This window comes from Passer montanus, unplaced genomic scaffold (assembly GCF_014805655.1).
Source record: "Passer montanus isolate IOZ18808 unplaced genomic scaffold, ASM1480565v1 scaffold5, whole genome shotgun sequence".
NCBI classification, from domain to species: Eukaryota; Metazoa; Chordata; class Aves; order Passeriformes; family Passeridae; genus Passer; species Passer montanus.
In genome coordinates, this window is record NW_024369929.1 from 14363293 (window position 1) to 14388320 (window position 25028).

The 25028-nt window shown below is 41.1% G+C and overlaps 2 protein-coding genes across 2 annotated transcripts in view; both read right to left on the reverse strand.

Annotated features, from left to right (window-relative positions):
* Nucleotides 1-1699: 1699 nt before the first annotated feature.
* On the reverse strand, nucleotides 1700-5525 carry LOC120509149 (crooked neck-like protein 1). The gene is made up of 2 exons (XM_039723490.1): nucleotides 3408-5525; nucleotides 1700-1795 (listed from the first exon to the last, which is right to left on the reverse strand). The coding sequence occupies exon 1, from the start codon at nucleotides 5506-5508 to the stop codon at nucleotides 3448-3450; it is 2061 nt and encodes a 686-aa protein (XP_039579424.1). The 5' UTR covers nucleotides 5509-5525; the 3' UTR covers nucleotides 1700-1795; nucleotides 3408-3447.
* Nucleotides 5526-5751: 226 nt separating this feature from the next.
* LOC120509150 (protein FAM169B-like) overlaps nucleotides 5752-25028 on the reverse strand; it is a 35793-nt gene continuing 16516 nt past the window's right edge. Inside the window, exons 4-9 of the mRNA XM_039723491.1 lie at nucleotides 20654-20739; nucleotides 18944-19118; nucleotides 12176-12358; nucleotides 9696-9824; nucleotides 7001-7071; nucleotides 5752-6043 (exon numbers count right to left, since the gene is read on the reverse strand). Of these exons, the coding sequence (XP_039579425.1) occupies nucleotides 6014-6043; nucleotides 7001-7071; nucleotides 9696-9824; nucleotides 12176-12358; nucleotides 18944-19118; nucleotides 20654-20739 (674 nt within the window). The 3' untranslated portion in view covers nucleotides 5752-6013. The remainder of the gene's footprint in view (nucleotides 6044-7000; nucleotides 7072-9695; nucleotides 9825-12175; nucleotides 12359-18943; nucleotides 19119-20653; nucleotides 20740-25028) is intronic.

The following is a 25028-nucleotide window of genomic DNA, read 5'->3' on the forward strand; positions in this document are numbered from 1 at the left end:
ACTTGCTGGAACAACCCCAGTTTTCCTTAATCTGCCATTATAATATTTTTTTTTTTAATTAAAGTATGTATTTAACCATACCTTTATTAAGAATATAGGCTGTTCCACAGGAGGACATGGAGTTTCTAGAAGTTTCACAGCACACTCTTGGTGACTTTTTAACAACCATAAGATCAACTGACTTTAAAGTTAGTCCTAAATGCACTTTCTTTGCAACAAGAGAACCATAGCAACGTGATTAAGGCTGGCACACAATCCAGTGTTTTAATTCTCTTGGCAAAAACTTGTAAGTTCCAATTATAGCATTTCTTTTATTTTTTTTTTAAGAGATGCTTAGGAAGGTCTGATTTCACTGTGTCTCAGGCATATGGTTTACAGAGCAGCTCAACAGGGAAGGAGTTACTTGGATACATGAATAAATGCTACATTAAATCACAACCTTAAACAAAAACAGGGTGATGGGGCTATGTGCGAGCAATTATGCTGTACAGGGAAAAAATATACATCTCTACAGTGTACCTACAATGCCTGCCCACAGATCTGTCTCCCTGGAAATGCTGGATTAGTTTCTGGAAAGAAACAACTACCTCTCCTTGTTCCAAGGCAGCCACTTAAGAATTACAGGTTGCTGGATCTGTTCAGGATTATCAGGACTCTCCTGCTGTTCACCTCTTTGCAAAACCTTCTCTGCCACTGGGCTAAAGATTTGATCCTTACAAGTTTCACCTGTAATTCATTAACACAACATTCAGGATTTTGAAATTCCCCACTAAAAAAAAATTTAAAAAAAAAAAATCAATTTTTGCTCTTTTACCACAGAACCAGCCTGTGATAAAAGAGCAAAATTTCTTTACCAAGCTACAGCATGGTAATCTAGTGAAGTATATTTCCAAGTTAATTGAATGCAAAACATAAGGGAAGAGCCTACAGGAAATAAAACATGCAATATGGAATCTACATGAAGTTCTACACCCTGAGCTTGCACACAGAATTATCACAGTTCAGTGCCTGAACTGAAAGGCAGTTTAATGCCTGTAGCTTGTTCACTCTTCTTCTCTGCACCAAACTTTTTCTGCATGAATGGCCTTTGTGTGCCATCCTGTCCACCACAGGGTTTAAGGCAGATTTTTCTGCTAGAAAAGCTGAAATGAAAGCAATTCAAGATCAATTGTTTGCTCTGAAAGGAAGGTTACAACTGTCATTCTGATACCAACGTGTGTTGTGGTATTTCTCTTCCATAATGCAGGATGTGGTTTCCATAGAAATATCTTCTTACATCAGTACCTAAAAACCCTCCAATTATTCCCCTTTGGACACCTCATGCAATCCAATAAAATCTTTTCAGAGCAGGGAAATAACTAGGCTCAACTACTACTTAATTACTTGGTGAGAAGAAAAAGAAAACCATACTTAGTAAACAAAAGCTTTATTTAAAACAAAACATAAAATAAAGAATGTGTAGTGCATAAAAATTTCATCATACCTGGAAAAATTTCTCCACTGTTACAAATTATGAACAGTCAATTATAACTTTTAAGATCATACTGAATTTTGCTGATTTCTGAAATTGCAATTAGGGTGTAGTTTTAAATTGTTTGGTGGCCTTGTCTCCATCTAAGTCCCCAGGACCTTCTCTTTTCCTGAGTCCTTTATGTTGCTGAGCATCACCTGCACTTTGTTCCAAGTTCTCCTCTTCAGGACCTTGTGAGGCTGGAGTCCCTGCTGCTGTTGTGTCATCTTTCTCCTCCATGGCATCTCCTGCCACTTGCCCAACTCCAGGAAAGCAGTCAACACCCTGAAATTAGAGCCAAGACAGAATGAACAGCAAATTATACACAAACAAAATAAACAGTGACTTGATCCTAATATCAAACACTTCTGTCAGCCATGGCTGCTATAAACATGAAAGCAAGAAACTCAGCAGCATTTTTTTTATAGAACAGCTTCATTCCTGCTGCTCTGCCTGCCTTCCCAAAGTGTCAGCATAAGGAAAACTGGGAGCACAGGGAGCCTTGATCTGGCTGGGTGGGCTCTGAAGCCGTGGCCACAGCACACAAAAAGAGTGTGCACCACAGGGGCTGGAGCCATCACAGCTCCCCTGGGACACTCAGGGCTGAAGGAAACAAACTGATTTAATTGTGTGGCAACCAAAACGTGCTGGGGAAACAACCCCTGCAGCTCTCTGTTTTGCTTCCACTCATCTCGCCTTTTTCTTTATTACTTGAAAAAGCTTCATTCCTGTGATTTGTTTTCTCAGATATATGGCTTAGGCTTCATTTAAACCTCACTGCCTGTTTTAGGCCTAGGTGCTATAAAAAGCTAAACATGGCCAGATCTGCAGCTCAGCAGTGAGATAAAGTAATTAGGACAATGAAGAGTTAGGCTTATTCATTCTGAAGTCACGCTCAAGCTCCTGCACAGAAAAGAGTGCAAGTGGAGTTCAGAAAGTTACTCCATATGCAAACACAGAATTCACAGACTCACTAGGTTGGAAGAGACCTTCAAGACCATCAAGTCCAACCCATGCCCCAACACCTCAACTAGACCATGGCACTAACTACCATGTCCAGTCTTTTTTTAAACACATCCAGGGATGGTGATTCCACCACCTCCCCAGACAGGCCATTCCAGAACTTTATCACTCTTTCTGTGAAAAACATTTTCCAATTATCCAACCTAAAGTTCCCTTGGTGCAGCTTGAGACTGTGTCCTCTGGTTCTGTCAGTAGCTGCTTGGAGAAAGAGACCAACCCCACCTGACTAAAACCACCTTTCAGCGGTTGTAGAGAGCGAAAAGGTCACCTCTGAGTTTCCTTTTTTTTCCAGGCTAAACACCCCCAGCTCCCTCAGCCCTTCCTCACAGGGTTTGTGCTCCAAGCCCCTCACCAGCCTCGTTGCCTCCTCTGGACACACTCCAGCACCTCAACGTCCTTCCCAAACTGAGGGCCCAGAGCTGGGCACAGCACTCGAGGTGTGCCCTCACCAGTGCCAAGCACAGGGGAAGAATGACCTCCCTGGTTCTGCTGGCCACACCATTCCTGATCCAGGCCAGGAGCCACTGGCCTTCTTGGCCACCAAGGCACACTGCTGGCTCGTGTCCAGCCGGCTGCTGACCAGTACCCCAGGTCCCTCTCCGCCTGGGCACTGTCCAGCCACACCATCCCCAGCCTATAGCATCCCAGGGAGTTATTGTGGCCAAAATGCAGGACTCAAGCCCCAGCACGGCCTGGCTGCTGCAAGTCTGAGGGTTTTTGGGGTTTTTTGTTTGTTTTGGGGTTTTGGTGGGGGGGGGTTGTTTGTTTTTGTTTTGGGTTTTTTGTTTTGGGTTTTTTGTGATTTTTTTGTTTGGTTTTTTTTTTTTTTTACTAAAACTCTCCAAATGCATTTATTTATCACCAATGAAAATACCGTACAATGGCCCAGGAAAGGGGTGGGAAAAGGCAAGGTATTAAGTCTGGCTTCCATCAATGTCCTTGTCAGGATCCATGTCTGCAGCTTTGCCCTCCTGCTGCTGCTTCTTCCAGAGCTTTGCCATAGCCAGGAGTTTGAGGTTGGGCTGACTGGCAGTGTCTTCTGGGAAAATATAATCATAGTACTCCTCCCATCCAGCATCAGACCCATCTCCAGCCTGCAGCTTTCTCCTCTTCTTTATTTTCTCAGGCATCAGTTTATCTATCTTCTCCTTAGTGGCATCAGTGCCAAACTCATCCTCGAAGCTCCTCCAGGACTCCAGCAGCATGACCCTCTCCTCCTTCTCCTCGCAGCTGCGCATGGCCTTGTTGGCCTCCTGGTAGACGTGGCGGCAGCGCTGCAGCCGCTCCTCGTGCCGCGCCGACAGCTCGAAGCGCGCCAGGCTGAGCCACACCCTGACGTGCTGCGTGCGCTGCAGCAGCCGCCGGTAAAGGCTCCTGGCTCTCTCGCACTCCTCCTGCTCCATCTCAAAGTCAATGTAGGATTTCCAAAGCACCTCTGGCATGTCCAGCTGGGGCTGGTTGATAGCCAGCTCGTAGATGGCCCGGGCACGGTCGATATCGCCAAGGATGGTTTCCAGCTCAGCAAATTTAATCCAGGACGTGCAGTTTTCTGGTGCAAACTCCAGGAATTTTTCATACAATTTTCGGCAACGGTCAAATTCACGCAGCTGTAACTCCAGCTCGATGTAACCTTTAAACAGCTTGTTTTTTGGACATTTACCTATGGATGTCCCCAAAACCCTTCTGGCGAGGGGGAGGTTTTTGTGGCGAATTTCAAACTGTGCATACAGCAGCCACATTTTGGCAAATGTAAACTTCTTGTGGGGCAGGAGCTCAAGGCATGCCTGGTACACCCGTCTGGTTCGCTCTGCATCCTTTGCCTCCAGCTCCTCATAGAGTGCATAGTTAATCCAGAGGTAGATGTACCTCTTCCAGTGGCGTTTCTCCTGGATGGGGGGCACGTTGGCAATGGCTCTCTCATACACCTCCCGCACTGTCTCAGGGTCCAGGTCGTTCTCCACCAGTCGCAGGTAGTCGAACCACGCATCGTAGTTGTGGGGGTTTGCCTTCACCTCCTCCTCATACTGGAATCTCCTCTTGCTGACAATGATGTCCTCAATTCCCCTCCTGTCTCCAAACTTCTTCTCAAAGATGGTGTAATTCTTGAAGAGGTTCTGGGCATCCTGCTTTGGAATTCTATCCAAGGCATACTTGTAGATAACCCTCACTCTTTCAAATTCTTTCTGGTTCTCCTCAAACTTGGCAAATGCCACGTACAAGTGCTCATCCATGTTCTCCTCCCCAAAGAAATCCACTGCCCTCTCATACACCTTCCTGGCGTGGGCTAAGCAGCTGTGCTTCTCCTCAAAGTGTGCATACTTGATCCAGTTCTTCACATCAGGGTGAACGAGGACAAATCTCTCGTAAATGCTTCGTGCTCTGTCCACCTCCTTGTATCTGAGCTCAAAGTTGATGTAGGAATGCCAGGCTTGCTCCTCTGGCTGCCACTCCATCCACCTTTCAAACAGCTGGCGCGACCCAGCCACATTCCCCAGCATCTCCTCCATGTATGAGTACTTGTACCAGAACTGGTTCACCCTGGGCAGGATGGTGATGGCCCGGTCCCAGATGTTCCTGGCGTGGTTGACCTGGCAGTTCTTCATCTCCATCTCAGCATATTTCAGCCAGAGGGTAACATTCCTGTAGTCCACATCCAGGGCACGCTCATAAATGGAACGGGCTCTCTGGATTTCCTTCAGGCTTTCCTCCCATTGTGCGTACTTTATCCAGTTACTGATAACAGTCCTGTTCTTTCTTATGTTATCTTCAAAAGTCTTCCTCTTCCGGAGTTTATAGTCATTTAGCTCTTCAGCATCTGTGATCTTCTGCTGTGGAGGCGGTGGGAGAAGCTCAAGTTCCCTCTCCTTTGCCTCTCTCAGAAGCTGCTCCGCAGTGACCTGAACTTCAGCAGGTGCCTTGTTTTTCACCTTTGCCACTCTGGAGATGTGCTGCTTCCCAGCTTCCATAGATGCCATCTTGCTGCCCCGGCCTGTGACTCTCCTCTTCCCCCAAGATTATTTGCAGCAATTAATTTTAAGTTCTTATCTAGATCCTATAACCTTGAATTTAAAGCCTGGAAATAATTAGCTCACAAAAAAAAAAAAAAATTACTGCTCAAGCAGACAAAATCAGAATACAACCTGACACCCTGTGGGTCAGGGTGTTGGTAGCAGTCCGAATAAATGGTGGCTGCAGCCCTCCTGCAGTGACAGCTGTGGTTCTGCTGTAGCAGTGATCCTGTAGAAAGGTGCAGTTTCTCTCTGAAGGTCCAGGGGTGGCATAGAAGTGTCCAGTATTCCTCTGGGAATCCTGTGGAAAAAGGCTGCCTGTGTGTTCCAGGGCTCAAATTATATCCAGGTAGGAATGCTTGGCTCCTCCCCCTGGGCAGAGAATCTCCCAATGGGATGATGTCATCTTATCAGTCATGCAGGGAGGCTAAATGGGCCATTATCAGAAGATATCTCCTGGAGGGAGGATGGGTCATGGAAAAGATAAAGAACACTGCCCCACCTGGTTTTAACAGATAGAATAGACGTGGTTACATCTTGCATTGCAACCTAAGACAGTTAAGTATTTTCTATGTTGTAAGATATATAGTTGCTTTCTTTTAAGAGACAAAAACCCTCAGACTAAAACAGCTGTGATGAAACAATGACATTTCTATTTCCCTAAGAGACATTGGACATTATTCTTTTGTTTTCTCATGCTATGAAACCCTGTGTCAATGACATGACAGAATTTGATAAGTTTTGTTGATTGTTATCAGTCTTTTATGTATCTTATCCCATATCTAAGAGATAACCAGTGATAAGCTTAATGAGATAATACCCTCACAAGAGCAAGCTGTTTTAACATCAGAACATATGAGCCTTTTTAAAATTAATGAAAAGAGATGTCATAGGCAGGTAGAAGAATTATAAAAGAAAGGCCCTATGAAATCAGGCCTTCCTCTGCTAAAACTGCCAAAGTTGGCCTGTCTTTTCTTCTAAGTGCAGCTAACAAGCAATTTGCAAGCTCCTGTGTGAAGCTATGTTGAGAATGAGAAGTTCGTTAAACACAACAACATACTCTGAGGGTGAAAAACAAATGCACCTGTGTAAACAATAAGATTTGTCCCATGAGAGCCCACAAAGGAAAAATGTAAACATTTCTAGAGAGAGAAAATTTGATAGACATATACAATAGCCCTTACCATCCAATGAACTGAGTTTCACTGCATTGCTGACCACTCAGGTTTAACACAGTGCCTTCTGATATTTCCTATGAGCTTTGTGAATAAAGAATAGGCTTTCTGCATGAATAAAATGGAGTCTCAGCTGATTTTTTTCCAACAACCACTCACATAGGTACATGAGTCTGTAGTACAACGTACCTGTGAAAATCTCTCATATTTGAACTCTCCACTGGAAAGGGAAAATGCCACCAATAGAAAACAAGGTCATAAGATGGCATTATTAGTTACTGTACCTTATTCATCTGGTCCGATTGTCTGGGTTTAGTAGTTGGAGTCTTCTCCATACAAGAGCCCACTTCAGTTTCTGGAGAAATTGGGGGAATATTTTGCCCCAGAAAGAGATTTTAAAGGAAAAAACATTATCATACTTCCACGGCAATTTGCATTTTAAAAAAACACCAGAAAAAGCCAACTGACTCTTACCTACAATCCCTCTTGCCTTGTTTTTGTTAATTAACCAAACCAGAGTGCCCCATGACACCACCACAAAAACCTAAGGTGAACAACTATACTAGAAACAAAATGTCTGTGGATCTTGAAAGTGCTGCTAAACAGATAATCTGTTCACCTCTCACACCTGGAAAACTCATATTACTTTATCCTCTTTAGAAAATACAGGTTACTCTCACCAATTCTGATAAGGAATTATATGCAATCACTTGAAATTTATTTTAATTCTTCTCAGCCTGCTTGGTTTTGCATTAGCTTCACATTTACATGCTTTATGTATATTACTAAACTACTTCCAAACAGCTCTGTTCACTGCCTGGTAGATTTAGTAACCACGAGCAAACCATGTGAAATGATTTCAGTTCCTCCAATCAGCCCCAGAAGAGAAATGTCACCATGTTCCTGTTGCTGAGACTATTTGATGAAACTAAATCTCCTACATTTTTCAAACAATAAGAATTAATTCAGAATGAATGACTGCAGCTATGTGTGACAACATGGTAAAAAGCTTGATTTTTATAGATATATGTACAGACAGAAATGTGTGTGTATACATGCCTATGTATCTGTGCACATCCACATTGAAGTGCAGCAAACAGAGGGCTGCAGTTTATATGAACTGCCACTAGATGCAGCCACACCACTTTGCAAAATTGAATATTCTGACCTCAGGATTACAGAAACCTGTTTTGGAATATGTATGACTGTAGAATTCTTATAAGAACATTAATGGTATTCAATCCTGAGTACTGTTGTGGGGAAAAAATCCATAATATGAGCAAAATATTCAATTTTTCTTCTCAGTAATTTTGTTCCAAAACACAGCACTGCACAGCATTGCAAATGTCAACAGGAATCTAAGAAATCAGAGCAGAATAAGACTTGTCTATTTTCACAGTTGTTGCCATAGATCCTGATTGGAGCTGACAATATTGAATTACATTGTGTTTTGCTTTCTGCATACCAGAGAAAGTAGGAATGAAGACCTTGTTCCCAAGAGACCTCTCCCTAAAGATAGAATCATGGAATCATGGAATAGTTTGGATTGGAAGAGACTTTTAAAGGTCATCTAATTCAATCCCCTCCAACAAGCAGGGACATCTTCTACACGACCGGGTTCTCCGAGCCCCATCCAACCTGACCTTACCTTGGACCAGGGATGGGGCTGCCACAGCTTCTCTGGGCAGCCTGTACCAGGGCCTCAACACCCTCATAGTAAAAATTTATTTCCTTATATCTAGCCTAAATCTATCCTCTTTTAGTTTAAAATCATTATCCCTTTTCCTGTTGTGACAGGTTTGGCTAAAATCTTTATCCCCATCTTTCTTACTGTCCCGCTTTAGGTGGTGGAAAGCTGCAGTCAGGGCAGTTCCCCAGCCTCATGTGTATTTTTTGCTAACAGCAATTCTAGTGGAATGATATTTCCCCACTCCTTGGGTCATTCATCTATTTGTTTTTCTAGAAGATGGCAAAAAGAAGAAAGAAAAAAGAAAGCATCCTCTCCCCCAGGATCTGCTGAGTTTTGATCTGATCATAGTTCTGTTCAGTTGCCATTAATAAACTTCACTTAGCAAGATTAAAGGTTTTGCTGGTTTAAAGCACGAGGAACACAGATATAATGGCTTCAGAGGAACCCAGCCTAGGGCTAAAGTCTGACTTAACTCTCCTGTGGGTGCTGCAGACAAGATGAAACGTGGTGTCTCAACAGAAGGTTCCTGAGCCAAAACAGAGCAGGATGAATGTGGGAAGGCATGGGAGAAATTTGCTTCACTTCCAGAAAGAGACAATGTGTGCCCTTTTTTTGGAACTCAGTGCTTATCACAGCTTGTGTGCACGCAGCAGAGGGGCCTGCCTGGGTCCTCCAACCACCTGAACAGATTACATCAACAAGGTCCCCATATGAACTGTCAAAAGGTTTCCCCATTCTGTCACTATCTTTTGTGAAGCAGGCAGAAAATGCTCTCAGCAAAAAGGATTTACCCCGTAGGAGAGTACTTGGAATCTTCCAAAACCCATAATGAAAACCTTTGTGTTTCCATCCAAGAATGGTATTGGCAGCAATTGAAGGTAATTAAACACACTGCCCACTGGCCATACAAATTTTTTCTTTATAACAATTTCAGAGAAACAAACCCCTGTCTATAACCCAGACAATGTGTTGTGCAACAGGGATTTTTTGGGCTAACTTCTACCCTGCTCTAAGTGCACTGCAACAGGAGTTCCAGCCACTTTATGCCAAGGCTGTGCTTTGTTCAGGATCTCTCAGATGCTCTGTGGTTCCATTTAATTACCTCATAATTTCTAAGAATTGTCCTGTTTACTGTGAAAAGATGAGGAAACCGGACTGCACACTCAGTAGTTCCTCTGTGTGCAAACAACAGAAGCATCACCCCTCCATGATCACTACCTAACCCTTGGTTACATTTATCTTTATAGAGCTGTAACACAGACAAGTTCACACTGCCTGTTTTAACTCACTTCCTGAAGGGGATGACTCCATCTGAATTTTTAACCAGATATTCAGTCGCTGGCTCCAATCTCCTGGTGCTTCCACTTCCCACAGTCGCTTCTGCTCCTCAGGATGAGCCTGCAGGAATTTCTGGCATACTGAAAGGAGGAACCAAGGGGTAAAAGTATGAATGAATGAAAAGTGTGTTGGAAGAGGGAACATGTTCTATCCCAGAAATTCTCTCAGACCTACTTTCATTAGTTCCTTTAGAAATCTTTCTTCTCCCTTCTCATCTTCCTCCTCTTTGTTTTGGCTGGGACTTTTACTAAAAGTCTATGTGAAATGGCCTAAACAGTCATGAGTGAATCCTGCCATCTGCTTCAGTCTAGATTATTTCCTTGTGAGTGCAGAAATAAAGGTCTTGAAACGATTTGCTGAGCACCTTCTACTGACACTGCAGCACAGAACAATGTCCAGACACTCAGTGGGTTTCACAGCAGTGTGGGGTTTTTTACCCTCACTACTCTGAAAGGAAAGGTGCTCCTCTATCTTCCAGCTTTAGCCATTCAGAATGCTACTTCAATTTCTGTTTATAAAGAAAAGCTCTCCTTCAGTTTGGTTTTTGGGCCAAAACCACCCTTCTTTTCACTACTGCTACCCTACACCCCATTGTTAGGTTCATTTATTTCTTTGGATGTGGAAAAGAAGAAATGGGAAGAACCAACAGAAAAATTACAGCATACATGTGACAGATGTGCAATCACCTTTATAAACCATATCACCACAGATTCCTACCACTGTCAGCACACACTGACCATCCAAAAATTTAGGTCTGCTTATGTTATGAAACTGAAGTATGTTCTACTTAGTGGTACCCTTAAGATGTGTGCAGTGTCAAGAGGAGGCACATGCTGTAGAACAAACAGTTTAAATCATTTAAAGGGCATTTTTCAACTTCCCTTAACTGCCATCTTATCAGTTGCATCAACTGCACTAAGATAGTGATCTGTAAACAACGAAATTACTGCCATTCTCTGTCCACTGTAGTTCACCACACTACTGAATGGGCAATTTATCTTCAACATTCAGTTGAGTTTAACAATGGGATGTTGAAACAAAAACCCTAATTCTGGTATGTAAACATTTGCCTTACACTAATGAGCAGATCGTAGACATTAATTTTATCCAAGGACATCCAGACTAAATTAATCATTGCAATAAAAACTACTAAAACTAACATATATACTAGAATCCAGGTATCTGCCACACAGCTTTTTGCTTCCTTCTAGGCCTCTACAGCAGCTTAAACACCATGTCCACGTTAAATAAACTGTCCACAGCTTCAGAGATTTCAGTACAGAGATTTAAAGGTTGCATTCATTTGTCAAAGCATGAAAATGTGGTTCCATTGAAATTAAAAACAGAAAGTGGCTTCAATACACTCAAAATTTAACTAACAGTATTGGTATTTTTATAAAAGTAAACCTAATTAAAACATGATGCAAGTCAAATCTATTCACTATTAGCTCTAAATTTAATTGAGACAAAAGCACAGTCTTCCAATATATTGCTAGTGTTAACACATAAGAAATGCAGCTTTCTCCTCCAGGCTTTCTAAAGCCCTGAGGTCTGGCAAAGGAAAAATGGATATTATTGGGAGAAGAGAAGGAATGCTGTCAATGCTATTCCCTCCTGAAATCAGAAGCAGCAGTACCTGCTCAGGTGCTTTTGAATACATTCAAGGGCACATAATAACCAAGAAAAAGAAACAGATGGGGCCAAAATTTTCTTGACACTTATTAGGAAATAACTGGAAAGCTGTAAGTCAATCAAAACATCTCCCCAGAAATTATGGTGAAGACTGCACCACACAGAGAGCAACCTCAGAAAAAAGTACTTTTCTAAAGAAGACAGTTTTATTAATAACGTGAGCACAGATTTTTTTTCTGTGAATTTTACTAGCAAAACCAGAGTTTTGACCTGAAGACACAGAAGATATATGACTACTTTGTGATCTTTTAAAAGTGACAAATGTTCAAAGACAGTTGATACAAAACAAGTACTGATGTAACTGATGACTGAGTAGAGCCTGGGTATTTGGCTTATTAAATGTAATTTCATAAAAATGCAAGATCTACCAGAGTATTATGTGCACAATGTGGGCTTGACAAGATCTCAGGAGTCTTTTCCCTGTGGTGTCAAATAAAATCTGTTAAGTCCCTGTCTAGAGCAATGACATAGTTCTGAGAGGGAGCAGTTCTAGGAACACACACCATCAAACAGGCACCATGATTTTTGTGCTTCTTGTTGTCTTACATAAATATTGGCCTACCTTTCCACAGGAAATTCCAGATGGCTCCAGAAGAGGAACCAGTTGCAGGCAAACAACGGTTTGGTTCAGACAAGGGCACTGAACTCTTACACAGTGAGGACAATCTTGCCAAGACCATATTGAAAATTATACATTATACATGACCCTTACCTAACGTGTCCACATCAAAGGATTTACCTTGATACATGGCAGCAGAAATAGGGCAGCTGATCCCCAAGGCATCCTCAGCCAGGAAAGACTGACAGAAATCATGCAACATTTTCGTCCCTAGGCCACCTCTTCTGTACTTTCTCTGGACAAATATAGTATCCAAAACTGGCAGCAGGTAACACTGACTGGTTGTACCATCACACAGGCTCCCTGAAAACAGACAGGGAAAAACACATCCATTTGCAAACAAAATTGGTATTGCTGCACTAACTGCTATGTGATTTCAGCCACACACACCGCCCTGGTACCTTTCCACAGGCTGTGAGGATGATCCCAGCTGAAGTGTATTTGCACAGAGAGCAAAACACTTTCCAGGAGGATGATTTTTCCATGAAATGGAGAGGACCTGCCTAACGTGGCTGACAGGTCTCACCAGAGTCTTTTCCAGACTCTGATTCTTCATCACACTATCTTGGTACACAGGCAATGTATATAGGAAAGCCCACTGCAAAGATTTAAATGGCCTAAAACCAAAGAGATGTAACTGTTCTGAATGTAATGTCAGTATACTCCTTTAAAAAAACAACTCAGTGGTGCATTTTAGGAAAGCACTGCAAGACCTCGTTTGTAAGTCACTCCATTTCTACTGAGTGATAATTTATCACACATGTAGGTGCTTCTATTCCATCACTTGAACTACCACTATCAGTGCTGAACCAGGGCTTTCACTCAAGGACAGTCCCTGCTAGCAAACACATTAAGTCAGTTAACTGAAATCACAGGGTCATGACATAATGCTCCACATGTGGACAAAATACAGACTCAAGCATAAGCCTCCAAACTATTAAAATTAGTTCTCAGTAAAAATTGTCCAAAATAACCCCCAAAAACAGAATCAAGGGATTTATTTTGCAATTACAAGTTGCAAAGTCAAACTGGAGTCAAGAAAGAATTGATTAAGAACAGACGTTCAGCATCCAAAATTTTGGTGTTCACCCCAACCAACCTAGGGTCCTATTGCTGCATGCAGAATACCCTAAAAATAGAACTTCAAACTACTTTACAGCATAAGCACTCAGTTCTGAAATTAATTATCAACATCAGTTCCCCAAGCACCTACACATAGGAGAAGGTCCCCATAGAAAAACCTCACGGATTTATTTTAATTCCTAGAAAATATTTTTGAAGATTTTATGCTGCTTTTGAACACACAGCAGGTTAAATACAAATGGATATCCAGACCTTTATAACAGAAAATGGCTACATTTTCATACTTTGTTGCTTAAGTCTCATCAAGACCTTCTTGGTTTATCCTTCTCACTACTTCCTAGTGGACCTGACTCAGTCTAGTTTTCAGTGTTCTGAGACATGAAGCTTTCATCACTTCACTAAGACCTATTTCACAGTTTTATGTCCTGTTGAATGCCTGTTCCTAAATTCCAATAAAAGACTTCTACTTAACAGGTCCATTTTTTTTCCACATTCCTACAGCTGTCTTAAACTGGCATCTATTTCTGCTTCCTCACTTGGTGTCCAACACCTTTCACCGATACTGGACAGGCCTGACTTTTATGACTCTCTTTTCTAGGATGCCAATCCAGCACAGCATACGTGACTATTTTTAATTCTAGACCCTGATTTGTCAAGCTCATAATTTAGCAAGAACCCACGTCTCACAGACTGAGCCATACAACAAGAGTATGCAGCTCCATAACCATCCATTCACATCTTGATTAAGCTTGGCTCACTCCTGCTCAATCAAAGCGCATGCTTAACTTCAAACACATGTTCCAGCACATTGTTGGAAGAGGGTGGGTTGTGGTGGTGTTTATAACCTTTCAATATTTGTAACACATGATGGGTAGTTACTCTTTTTGTCATAAGCCAAAAAACTGAGTATATCCCCAGTCCCATTGTTAGCTGCCAAGCCAACAGAGATGTCAAATTCCAGCAGAATTGCACCATACGTTCTAAGGGACAAAATTTTTCTCATGAAGTCTTTAAGAATTCCTGCATGTTGCAAGTGTTCTTTTAAGTTTATTATTATCTCATATAGTCTGTCTCCTATAAATTCTGATGAGAGTGCTGTGCAGCAATCCCAGGAGCTGAGTGATTTATGTCTGAGCTCCTAATTTTGTGTTGAGAAGATGACAAAAACTTGTCATGTCTAAAGGCACTATAAATAAAGAAACCATGAAGCCATTCTTCACCTTGTCCCTGGGAAACACATTAGGAGAGTCACAGCCCACAGGCATTTGAAATAAAATAAACAAACAAACCAACCTTTGGGAACAAAGACCACTTTGTCCCTGTTTACCATCAAATAGTACAAGGTTACCATAAGCTAATGGTGGCCCGGAGGTGGCCACTGGGCTCTCACACATTTGGTTGAAAGGTTTGTTTGGAACCCACAGACAAAGTTTTGAGGTGAGGGAGGAGACTGGGAAAATAAGGGCATTGGTGATGGAGAGGGAAGCATTCATGCAGCCTGCCCTTTGAAAGCCTTTGATCTGCTTGGTTAGGTCACGAGTGCCAAATGACCAACTTAGGAGCCAGCAAAATGGCAAACAGATATTACAAGGGCAGGAAAGCAGACAGCCATTAGCATTCCCAAAGAGCCACAAACCAGCAAAAAAAAAAACAACAATCCGGTCCCCACATCCAACAGACCCAAACAAAACAAGGTTGTGCACACTGACTATTTCCCTGCTGAACAACTTGGCTTGGCACACACATGTTTGGACAGGCCTGAGCACTTGTGTAAAGGGTGGGGAATATTTCTGCAGAGCAGAACCCAAGGTCAACCCATTGTGTGAGTTTGTATGTGAGAAGGCGAACAAAGGTTCTGGCTTCAATAAAATTAAATGAATTCATGTCTGGACTGGTATGTAGTCATTTCATTTTCATTACAGCCAGAATCTTCAATCCGCCTCAGAAATGCACATTAAAAATATTATTGCTAGCAAACAGAGGGAGACAAAAGCAATTATTCAACAAGATTTCAGCTAATTGTCTGTCAGGTCAACTTCAATGCCATTTTTTTTCTAAAAGAAATGTATGTAATCAATGAAAAAATAAAATCCTGTTACCTGTTTAAGGATCTCTTTCTACAGAATAGCACCTGGGCCACCAATATCAAAGGTATGAAGAAAGGTGTGAAATGAATTTGAGCTCAGGAAGCCACTTCCAAGGACTATCTCTAAGGCTGTGGTATAGGAATAAAGCAGAGATGGAGCCAGGGTTACTTTTTTGCCTACTCCATGTCTGCTTAAGAGTTTTTGCAGTCAGGTGTTCCCAGACTGTGACTTGTGAAGAATTTCTAAAGAATGAATGAGAAGCCAACAATGCCCTTACTCCTGATACACTTGTATGCTCTACAGTCTTCTCAAAGGACTCAGTTTGGTTAAGGCTGGTTTGATTCACATTACTCCAGACTTTTACTACTAAGATTTGTCAGGAGGGAAGGGACAAGCTTTGACAATCTGACTGTTTTGTTTTTCATACCACAGACAGCTCAGCCTGCAGCTGGGCAGCTCATGTGCGTTACAGAGACAGTAATACATAACAGTAGGGGGAAAAAAAGGTCTATAAAAAAGGGATTTTGTTCTGGTTTGTTCTTAAAAGCACTAAGACACTCCTGGCTCATTGCATCCTCCAACTTCCCTATTGATTTATTTGCATCATGAATCTTCTACATTCTCCTGGCATTTATGTGAAGGTGGCAAAGTCCATTTTCAGTAATTACTAGACCTCAGTAAATAAGAAAAGAAAAACTTTCAGGGAATTACACGGTCTCACTGCACAAGAAACAAGTGTCAGTAACCGTGGTAATTAATCCTACATCACTACACAGAACACATTATTTCTGAGGTTTTCACACAGAGCATAAAATAAATACTTTAAACAACATAAAACAGATCCCAAACCCCAAGTATCTATATGAAGGCTTTCTGCAAAATATTTCGTTTTCAGGCTGCTACCTGCAGAGAAAGGTACAGGAAGAGGGAACTGCCATTTCCTATTGTACCTTTAAGTAGCTCCATTTAGTGAGGTCTAACTGCTCAGCTGTCTGATATGGAAGCCGCTGACATAGATAAAATTGGAGACATTTATCTTGGCACGTGACAAAGTGTCTTATCAGCCTCATTAGTGGCTTAGTACATCTCATCAATCTTTAGTATACCCAGTGGTAAATGCTGCATGCCTGTCATTGGACAGGAATAGGCACATTCCAGAGAGGCCAGGTTGATGATCTGTGCAGTCATGAATAAATTTTGCTTTAATAAAGGTGTCTAATGCTCACGGAAAGTGATAGCCTTGAAGAATGACATTTCTGTTTATCTACACAACAGGTGCAGGGTGGCCAGTGCCAGAAGTGGCCAAATTGTCTCAAAACCTTGACTTGCAGTAGTTACTGCATCTCTGAGCAAGGCGGGTGCTCGAGACCATCTGTGCCTCTTTAGCTGGACTATTAAAGACATCCAGTTAAGGATGGTCATAAGATGGATGGAAGCATGGAACTGAACCAAAATTACCAAGTTCACTTTGTACAGGCCACCTAGGAACTGGCAAATGGAAATGACATTACAGTATTGCCAAGATAGTTAATTGGAATCATTGAAGTCCATTGAAAATTTAGTTTGCATAACGACACATTAAATCTGTAGCAAAGATAGAACAGACTCACTGTTCCTTGGTCACCACTTCTGTGATTCACCCAGAAGAATTATGTTTGAAAGAGCCATGCTCCACAGACCTTTTCTGGCTTATTTGCCTCCACTGAAGCATGTTTTTTGTCATGCTGTAGATAATGAAAAATTCACAGATGAGAAATACAGTTGAATACAACATCAATATGGGAATCTCAATTATCCAGTGAAGAAAATCAAACTGGAAAGAATGGTCAGGTAATTGCAGAGCATGGAAATAAAGTGAATCAAAATCACATGTTGGGCACAAAGGAAAATAATTTTTTCCTAAGAGCAGAAGCTATAACAGAAGCTATAACAATATAAAGTCCTGTAGTTAAAGCTGTCTCTACTAAGTAATCTGACCAGGACAGCAAAAGGAAAAAGAACTTACATTATGATTTAAAAAAATAAATTATGAAAATATGTAAAACAACCTTGTGAAATACAGCTTCTGAGTGAAGATATTTATCTTAGTCTGTTTGGGCCTAATAAATCCAGGGCTCTTCCAAACAGTAGAGAGAATAGATTAAGCCACAGCATGGCTGGTATGAAATTGAAATCACAGAACTTCAGAAAGAGGAATTATTTTCTAAACGCGTACATCAAATAGCAAAAAGCAGCAAAAACAATCAGCTTCAAGCTTCCCGAAAAGGCTTTGGCAAAAGACTGCAGTAATTTGTGACACAGGCCAAAAGCTAACAAATATAGCTGCCCAGAGGAAAAAAAACACTGGCAAGAAAAGGCAGATGCTGACAAAGCTGGACTTGAAGGATTTGTATTTTATGTGGACCTGGTTTAAAACCAAACTGTGACTCTCAACTTACTCAGAAACAGTTTCAACTTGGCTAATACTCCACCCATAACAGACTACTGTGCACATTCATTTCAGTGGAGCATGAATCATTACAGCCCCTACAAGTGTTTCTTTCCAAAAGCTTTGCTCAGGAATATTTACGGACTTAAAGGAAAATGCACTTGTGTTTGGCATTACAAACCAGTTCATCAGCATAATCAGAGATACGGACAAAGCTCCTTGATCAAAAGCTGAGTCCTGATTCCTCACTGATGGTGCAGCAGCACCAGCACAGTGCTGCACAAGCTACACCTCTGTGTGTATCAGGATTTTCCATCCCAAGGAGCAGAACATCTCTTGTTGCTGGCCTTTGGGATTGCAGCAGAGAAGGCACCTTCAGAGTGTCCTCTGGAATCCAAAACAACCCAGCTCTCAAGCTGTTTCTTTTTCTCCCATTTTGGATAGATGGCTACTGAGTCCTGACTTGGGCAATATTTTACTTCCAAAGATCACATCTTCTCTGTGTTTAAGCTGCTGGTATCCAGGTGATTCCCAAGAATCTTGAGCACAGGCTGGTAACCAGCTCCCACATGGGGGCACAGGCTCAACTGCATAACTGGAGTTATTCCAATTAAGCCTCTTCCACTCCACGCTGGTTAACAGCAATTATTTGCATTAATACAGATGCTGTTTAATAAGACCTTTACTAAAGTTAATCAGGTATCCCTGAAGAATTAAAACACACTTTGTTTCTTTTTTATGCCACTTAATCAATTAATTATGAAATCAATTAATCATCCTCCTTTAAACTGGGAGTACCACAACTGCACAAAGCATTCCAGGACTGATCTAGTGCACACACCTTTCTCTACACAACCCAGCCACCGCTCCTCACACATCCAAGGATCCTTCCTCTTCTTGCCACCACCAACTCCCAGTATGTTTATCCACGGGAACTGCCCGCCTTTTTCAGGTATCATTCTTTCCAGGATGCAGTTCTCCATCCTGTGGATAGTCCCTACATTCTTTGTTCCTAGATGTACAACCTCCTACTTGGCTGCATTAAGCACATTTTATTGGAGTAAGGCAGTACCTCAGATCAGAATAGGGTTTGGAACTATCATGTTTAAATGAAAGTAACATGGATGGCTTCCAAATTCTGGGAAGGTTTGTTCCCCAGATTAATTCAGAGGGAGATTTCATATAAAAATGTAAATGAGAGCCAGGATTATTTATACTGAAAGATAAACAAAAGGATTACATTTCTAGCTATTAGGAACCAGTGGAAATGTGTCTCTAAAATGACCTTACCTTTCATCTTGACCGAGTAAAAGGCAGCAGCCTCGCCGTTCCTCCAGAGTATCTTGGCACGCTCGGTGGCAGAGTGAGGTAGAAAGAATGCATCATTAGCTGAACTCCCTTCCAGCATTCCAAAAATAATGCAGTTCAGAACAAAGAGGACAATCCTTTCTCCAAATGTCTGGACCTAAGAGAACAAACAAAAACAGACCAAAGAAAAATGAGGCAGAGAATAGTATTTTGCATCTCATAAAAAGTTTCAAAATCAAAAGAGGCTGGGAAGGAGGAGGTCAGGAAACACGTACACTTAATTTGGGGAAAATACCTCCTGGTTCAGCTAGAATAACAAAAACAGTTTTTCCTAGTATTTCACCCTCTATCCAGCGGGCACAGAGTAATTTAGTAACTATTTATAAAGCTTGACATATCTCTTGTTGTCACAGAAAGGAATTCTAAAGCAGCAGAAGTATCCTGATTGCAGTCACAGATTTGGAACCAGGATCAAGGCAATCTAATCCTACTCAAAAGTGAAATGAAGATTGGATTCACACTGTGGGCCTGGTCACCTCTCCCCTATTACCTGTGTTGCCACAGCATCAAAGATTTAGTGGGCCAGGACCTTACTGAGATAGACACTATACAAAACAGAGAATGGTCTGTCCCAACAAGCTATAAACTAGGTGTAACATGAACAATCATTCTGTGCTGAATTCTTGAGAGACAAATGACAGGACAGGGAGATGAAGGAATATAAAGGAACAAGATTATATTGATCATCAAGGTAAAAACTGCTGCCAACAAGCTTCACACGAATGCTGAAAAAGAAATGAGAGTTTCCACATATAATGGCAATTTACCTTTTAGCAATGAGCTAGAGGGGGTAAGATTTCTATTTTCAGACATTATTTTCATTCTCTGTTGATACACAGATGCTTGAAAGCCTGAAGGCTCGTGTCCCTGCTCCAAGTTCTATCTTGCAAGGATTGGTATCTCAAAATCCCTCCAGTTCAGTTAGCCATAAAAAGCCTACTTAATTCTGCAAATAATTAAACTCTATGTGTGACAGGAAAAGATGATAAAGGAATGGAATCATTAAGGACCAAAGATACTGAGAGCTGGGTAGGAAACAAAACTGACTTAATAACCTCGTGGCAACACAAAGCTCATATGCAGCAGGCATCTGACTTTTTGGCTGCAAACAGACTCCAGGCTACCCAAATCTTTCAAATTATCAAAAAGTAGTTCTATTTTACCAAAATAATTTATTTGGAAAAAGAATTATGGATATAAAAATTACTAAACAGAAACTATTTTATAAAATGAATACAACATAAACATTATCCAAGGGAAAAAACCAGAACTAGCTAGATAAGACATTGTTCCAAAGGGTAGTAACACCTCCCACCAGACAGTTAATGTGAGAAATTATTGCTAATGTAGTAATTCAGTTTATGATTATTCCTTAGTAGGCAGCAAGGGTAAACTAAAAACCAAAAGAAAATAAACCCCGCAGATGAATCATAAGCTGCATGCACAGAATTGTTTAGAGAGGGCCAATGTGCATGTCACTGTGTCCTGGAGATGTGGAGCACTTGGTGAGCCACAGAGCCCAGATCCCACAGGTTCAGAGCAGGAGCTGTTGGAGACCAAAGACAATTCCATATAATTGCTCTGGCTGGGAAGCTCCAGGGTAAAGGCAACTGTTCAAAATAGCATCCTCACCAAAATGAGCCCATCTCTAGCAGGATCAGCTGTCTTCACAACATCTTCCACAGGCCACCAGCGCTGGCTCAAATAAACTGCCAAAACTACAGAAACAAAAACAGGGGAGCGAGTTACCCAGAAATACAAAGTAGCTTCTCAATTTTTCCACAGGCAGCCTCAGATCTACTGCTCCCTCCAGCTGACTCCAGTCTGTTCTGCTGTGAGACAGAAGAACAACAATTGTATTTCAATTTCACCTCCACGTCCCTTGATATCCAATTTTCAGTACTGCACGAGGTATCAAGTGAAGGTAATTTTTCTCAGGAATTGATGTGACTTTGGTGTGACAGCCTGTGTTCCATATGAATAAAGCACTTCCTGCTTAATACTAAGTTCAGTAGCAGAGTAGGTTTGAGTGGCATTTGGGACAGTGGAGCTACCTGGATAAAGGTTACAGTTTTCAAGTTTCTTTCAAACTTTCCCCTGCCCACACATACATATTTGCATATATTTGAGTGCACATATTTGCACTCATGCAAGTCAAACACGAAAATTCTCATATCTGCTTTATCAAACAGCTTTTCAGCTCTCTGTGATTGAATTTCCATCTATGGGTAGCTTTAGAGTACAGACCCCTAAATCTCTGCATGGATAGATATTCTCCGAGGTTCAAATGCACACAGAGAGGTTCCTATCAACAAAAGACAGACATAAACACACAAAATAAGATTCACTTTTGCTTCAGGGCAAAGTGTATCAGCAACCCACGCAAGTCAAGTCCTCATGTAGGTGTGATGCAAAACTTGCACCCCACTTCTTCCCATCCTTCCTCAATTTTTCACATTTGCAGGAACAAGTATTTAAACCCTACTCCTACATGTTCATCTACAGAATTCATTGCCTGCCAATAGATTTACAAGGAAAAGACTTGAAGCAGCAACAATGACACTGAAATTACTTCCAAGCCTTGTTCGGAAAGAAAAATTTTGACATGGGGTCATTTCAAAGGATAGAGAATAAATTTCAAGGGTTTAGATGAGGTTTTGGAATAAACACAGAAATCTGATCATTTATGACCACAAACACATCAAACAGCAAATATTTCAGCCAAAAGAACTTTTAATATCTGTACACTGATGACATTCACCTAAAGTACATGGCCACGATTTCAGGATTGCTCAAGAACACCAGTATCTTCAATATTCTGTATAAAAATGGACATGGGCACCTACCATGTCCATTTTTATACAGAAAGATAGAATATAATATATAGGAACAATGTTGCAAAGAACAGCACAGAGTTCAAATGTCTTGAGTCCTGAAAGAGTGTTCCAACAACTGGCTCTAACCTACCCAGCTAGGGACAAATATGAGAAATTCAAAACTATCTGTGAGTTAGAAACAAATTCACACATGAGGAAATGAAATTACTTTAAGGACAGGATTCATCATTTACCTGTTCTAGCCTCAGGTTTTACGATTGTCACTGATGCACACAGGTTAATTTCCCTTTTTGCTTCAGACTCTATCACTCCTGCTGGTTTTAAGGCTGGAGATTCCGCTTAGCTAACTTATATTTCCAATAAATTATTAAAGCATGTGCCAAAAAGCATTACACTTTGTGTGCTGGGTTAACAAGGAAGAAGTATTGCACGCAAGGGCAGATGCCTGTTTATAGCAGCAGACTCAATTCATTAAATATTATGCACTTACTTGCATGGGATTTTCATACTCTTTCTGTGATGGATTCAATCTGTTCCCTCAAACCCTTCCCTCTGCTTTCAAATGCAGCAGCCACTGCTCCATTACACATCCATGAAACATGCAGCTACAAAGGGAGCTGAGTCACACAAAGGGGACATAATGGGCCAAATGCTGACTTTAATAAGAGCTGCAAAGAGGTTTGGCACACAGTTCAGACATACAAGACACATAGTAAAGGTCAGAAAAGTTTCTAAAAGCTTTGAGGAAAACAGGAAGATGCATAACCATGTTGGAAGGAGTTGCTTTTATAGAACATTTACTGTGCTATTCAATAATTTAAATGTGTGGAAGGGAACACTAGTTGACATAGCAACTGTCACATCACATTACTTGAGCAACCTTATCTATATGGATGCCTTCCTTGAAGGAAAAACATTTCTCCAGATTTCACACAAACATATGTACTTTGCTTTTTGTTATCATTTTTCAAGTCAACATCTGGTCCACAGTTAAATCCATCCATGCTTCCCCATACTCTCGTTTTCATTTTATAATCAACTTTGAGGAACACTACTTCAAATGCAAACATGATTTGTGAGACCACATGTTCCCTTTCTCTTCCTTCCCAGCCTTGTTATTCTTTCCAAAACATTCAGTGAAGTTCACCTGATCACAGGAGATGGAGTTACTGCCAGCACACATCACCTGAACCCAGTGAATCACCACGTGTGTGACTGCAGTGACCTTGCAACTGCAAAACCTGATGTGCTTGATCCTGCAGTTGCAAGACCAGGTAAAATGCATCTCAGGTCACAATTAATGGGGTTTACACATGCTCAGGTGGGTGGCTTGCCCTGTAAGCACCAGCTTGCTAAACCTCAGTACTTTCATCACCTTCACTCAGACAAACACAGAGTGTTGCAAGAAGCTGACAGGCAGTGGAGCACAGGATTCCACAGCACAGGGTGTTTGGAATCCAGGACTGAACTGAATTAGGCACCAAGCATAATGCAATTGTGATTATGAAATGTCTACTTTTGCTGGGCAAACATGGATCCCTTCCCAACTCAGGCCTGGATTATATTTTTACTTCCTAGGCTATGCTGGCCAAATGTTCCCACACTGGTGTGCAGCTATTTAAATGAAATGTGCACATCAGGATTCTACACACAGAGCAAAGAAAAAATAAAGCAACATCCAGCTTGGCTCTTCTTTTTCCCCTGACTTATCTGAACTGCTGAAAGACATCCCTCAGTTACAAACTAAATAAAGGTGATGTTACATTTGAGAGATGTAATTAGAGTTTGTTTAATAAATATCTAAGATAAAGTAGTGGCACATTCTGTAAAGTCATCTTTACCTTAATCCTGTCACTGTTTCAGATTACTGACACACTTAAAGAGGTCACTTTTGTAAGACTTCCACTGTGGAAATACTCTGATACTGGAGCAAGGTCAGAAATCCTACTCTGAACTGCATTCTGCAGCACTGACATACCCTGAACTAGCTGGGTCCCACAGTTCCCTGTCTTTAAAATGAAGTAAGAGCATTTCTCACTCTTTTCTAGGAATTTTATCCAAAAAATATAAAAGTTTGGGAGGCAGGCAGATTCCTGTTGGAATGGCAGCCATTCAAGTATCTCAGACAGATCTTTCCTGCAACCAGTTACATTTTCTTCTACTATTCAGGCTTCACTCAGTGATTTGTTGCAAATGTCTTGTGATAAATGTTCCAAGGCATCTCACAGTTATTGTGAATTATTACATGCAGCATACAGAAAATGCCACAATAAGGTATGTTTATTTAGTGTTATAAAGATGTTAATCACCCATGTTATGCTCTGTAAGCCCTTACAATGCAATTTACATTCTCATAAAAATATCTGTACAGATATACTAACAGAACACAACACTCAGCCCATCAAAAATAAATTTAAAATGCTTCCAACCAAGACCAAGTCCTACAGAAAAGCTGCCATACCCATTTTCTCTTTGAAATATGCAGATCATTTCAAACCACAAGCTACACATAACTTCTGGACAGCCCATCTTATCAGGACGATCAGAAATAAATCTCACTGGTGGAATCCACCCCTCTTTAAACCAATTTTCAAGAATTAAATACCATCAAACTAAAATAGAGTATCTGAGGACAACCAGGAAATTTGCTTCTAAGAGTGCTCCTGCTGTGGAAGAAAACTAAAAGGTAGAGGCAGTGGACAGGTGGAGGAAGAGAAGATATCACCTACAGCATGATTGTTTCCCTCTTCCATCTGGATGAAACTTATTTCACAAGAAAAATGTAAAGCTCAACTCAGGAAAAGAAAATTATGTAACTTGTTAAATGTTTTAATTTTCTGCCCTTAAAGTCAAATATCCTTAAAGTAACAAAGACTAAGTTAAAATATATTGCCCATCTCCAAAGGAATTAGTTCTGAATTAATTTGATCTGTTCACTGGTGAGAACAAAAGGTCATATAGGTGAGCAAATCCAGATGGACTTGCCCCATTAACACAGTCTGCCACCCTAAAAGTCAATTCCAAATCTGCAGAGCTGCTGGAAAAATTTAGGACAAAATACTTCAAATGTATGTACCCACATGTATAGGTATGCACACACATCCCAGCAGGCTTTAAAGAACTAATGGAAATTTATTAACACTCATCTGAAGGAAAAACCAAACACATCA

Excerpts from the sequence above, each read along its gene's own strand:
- LOC120509149 (XM_039723490.1), bottom strand. The coding sequence starts at position 5,508 with ATGGCATCTATGGAAGCTGGGAAGCAGCACATCTCCAGAGTGGCAAAG.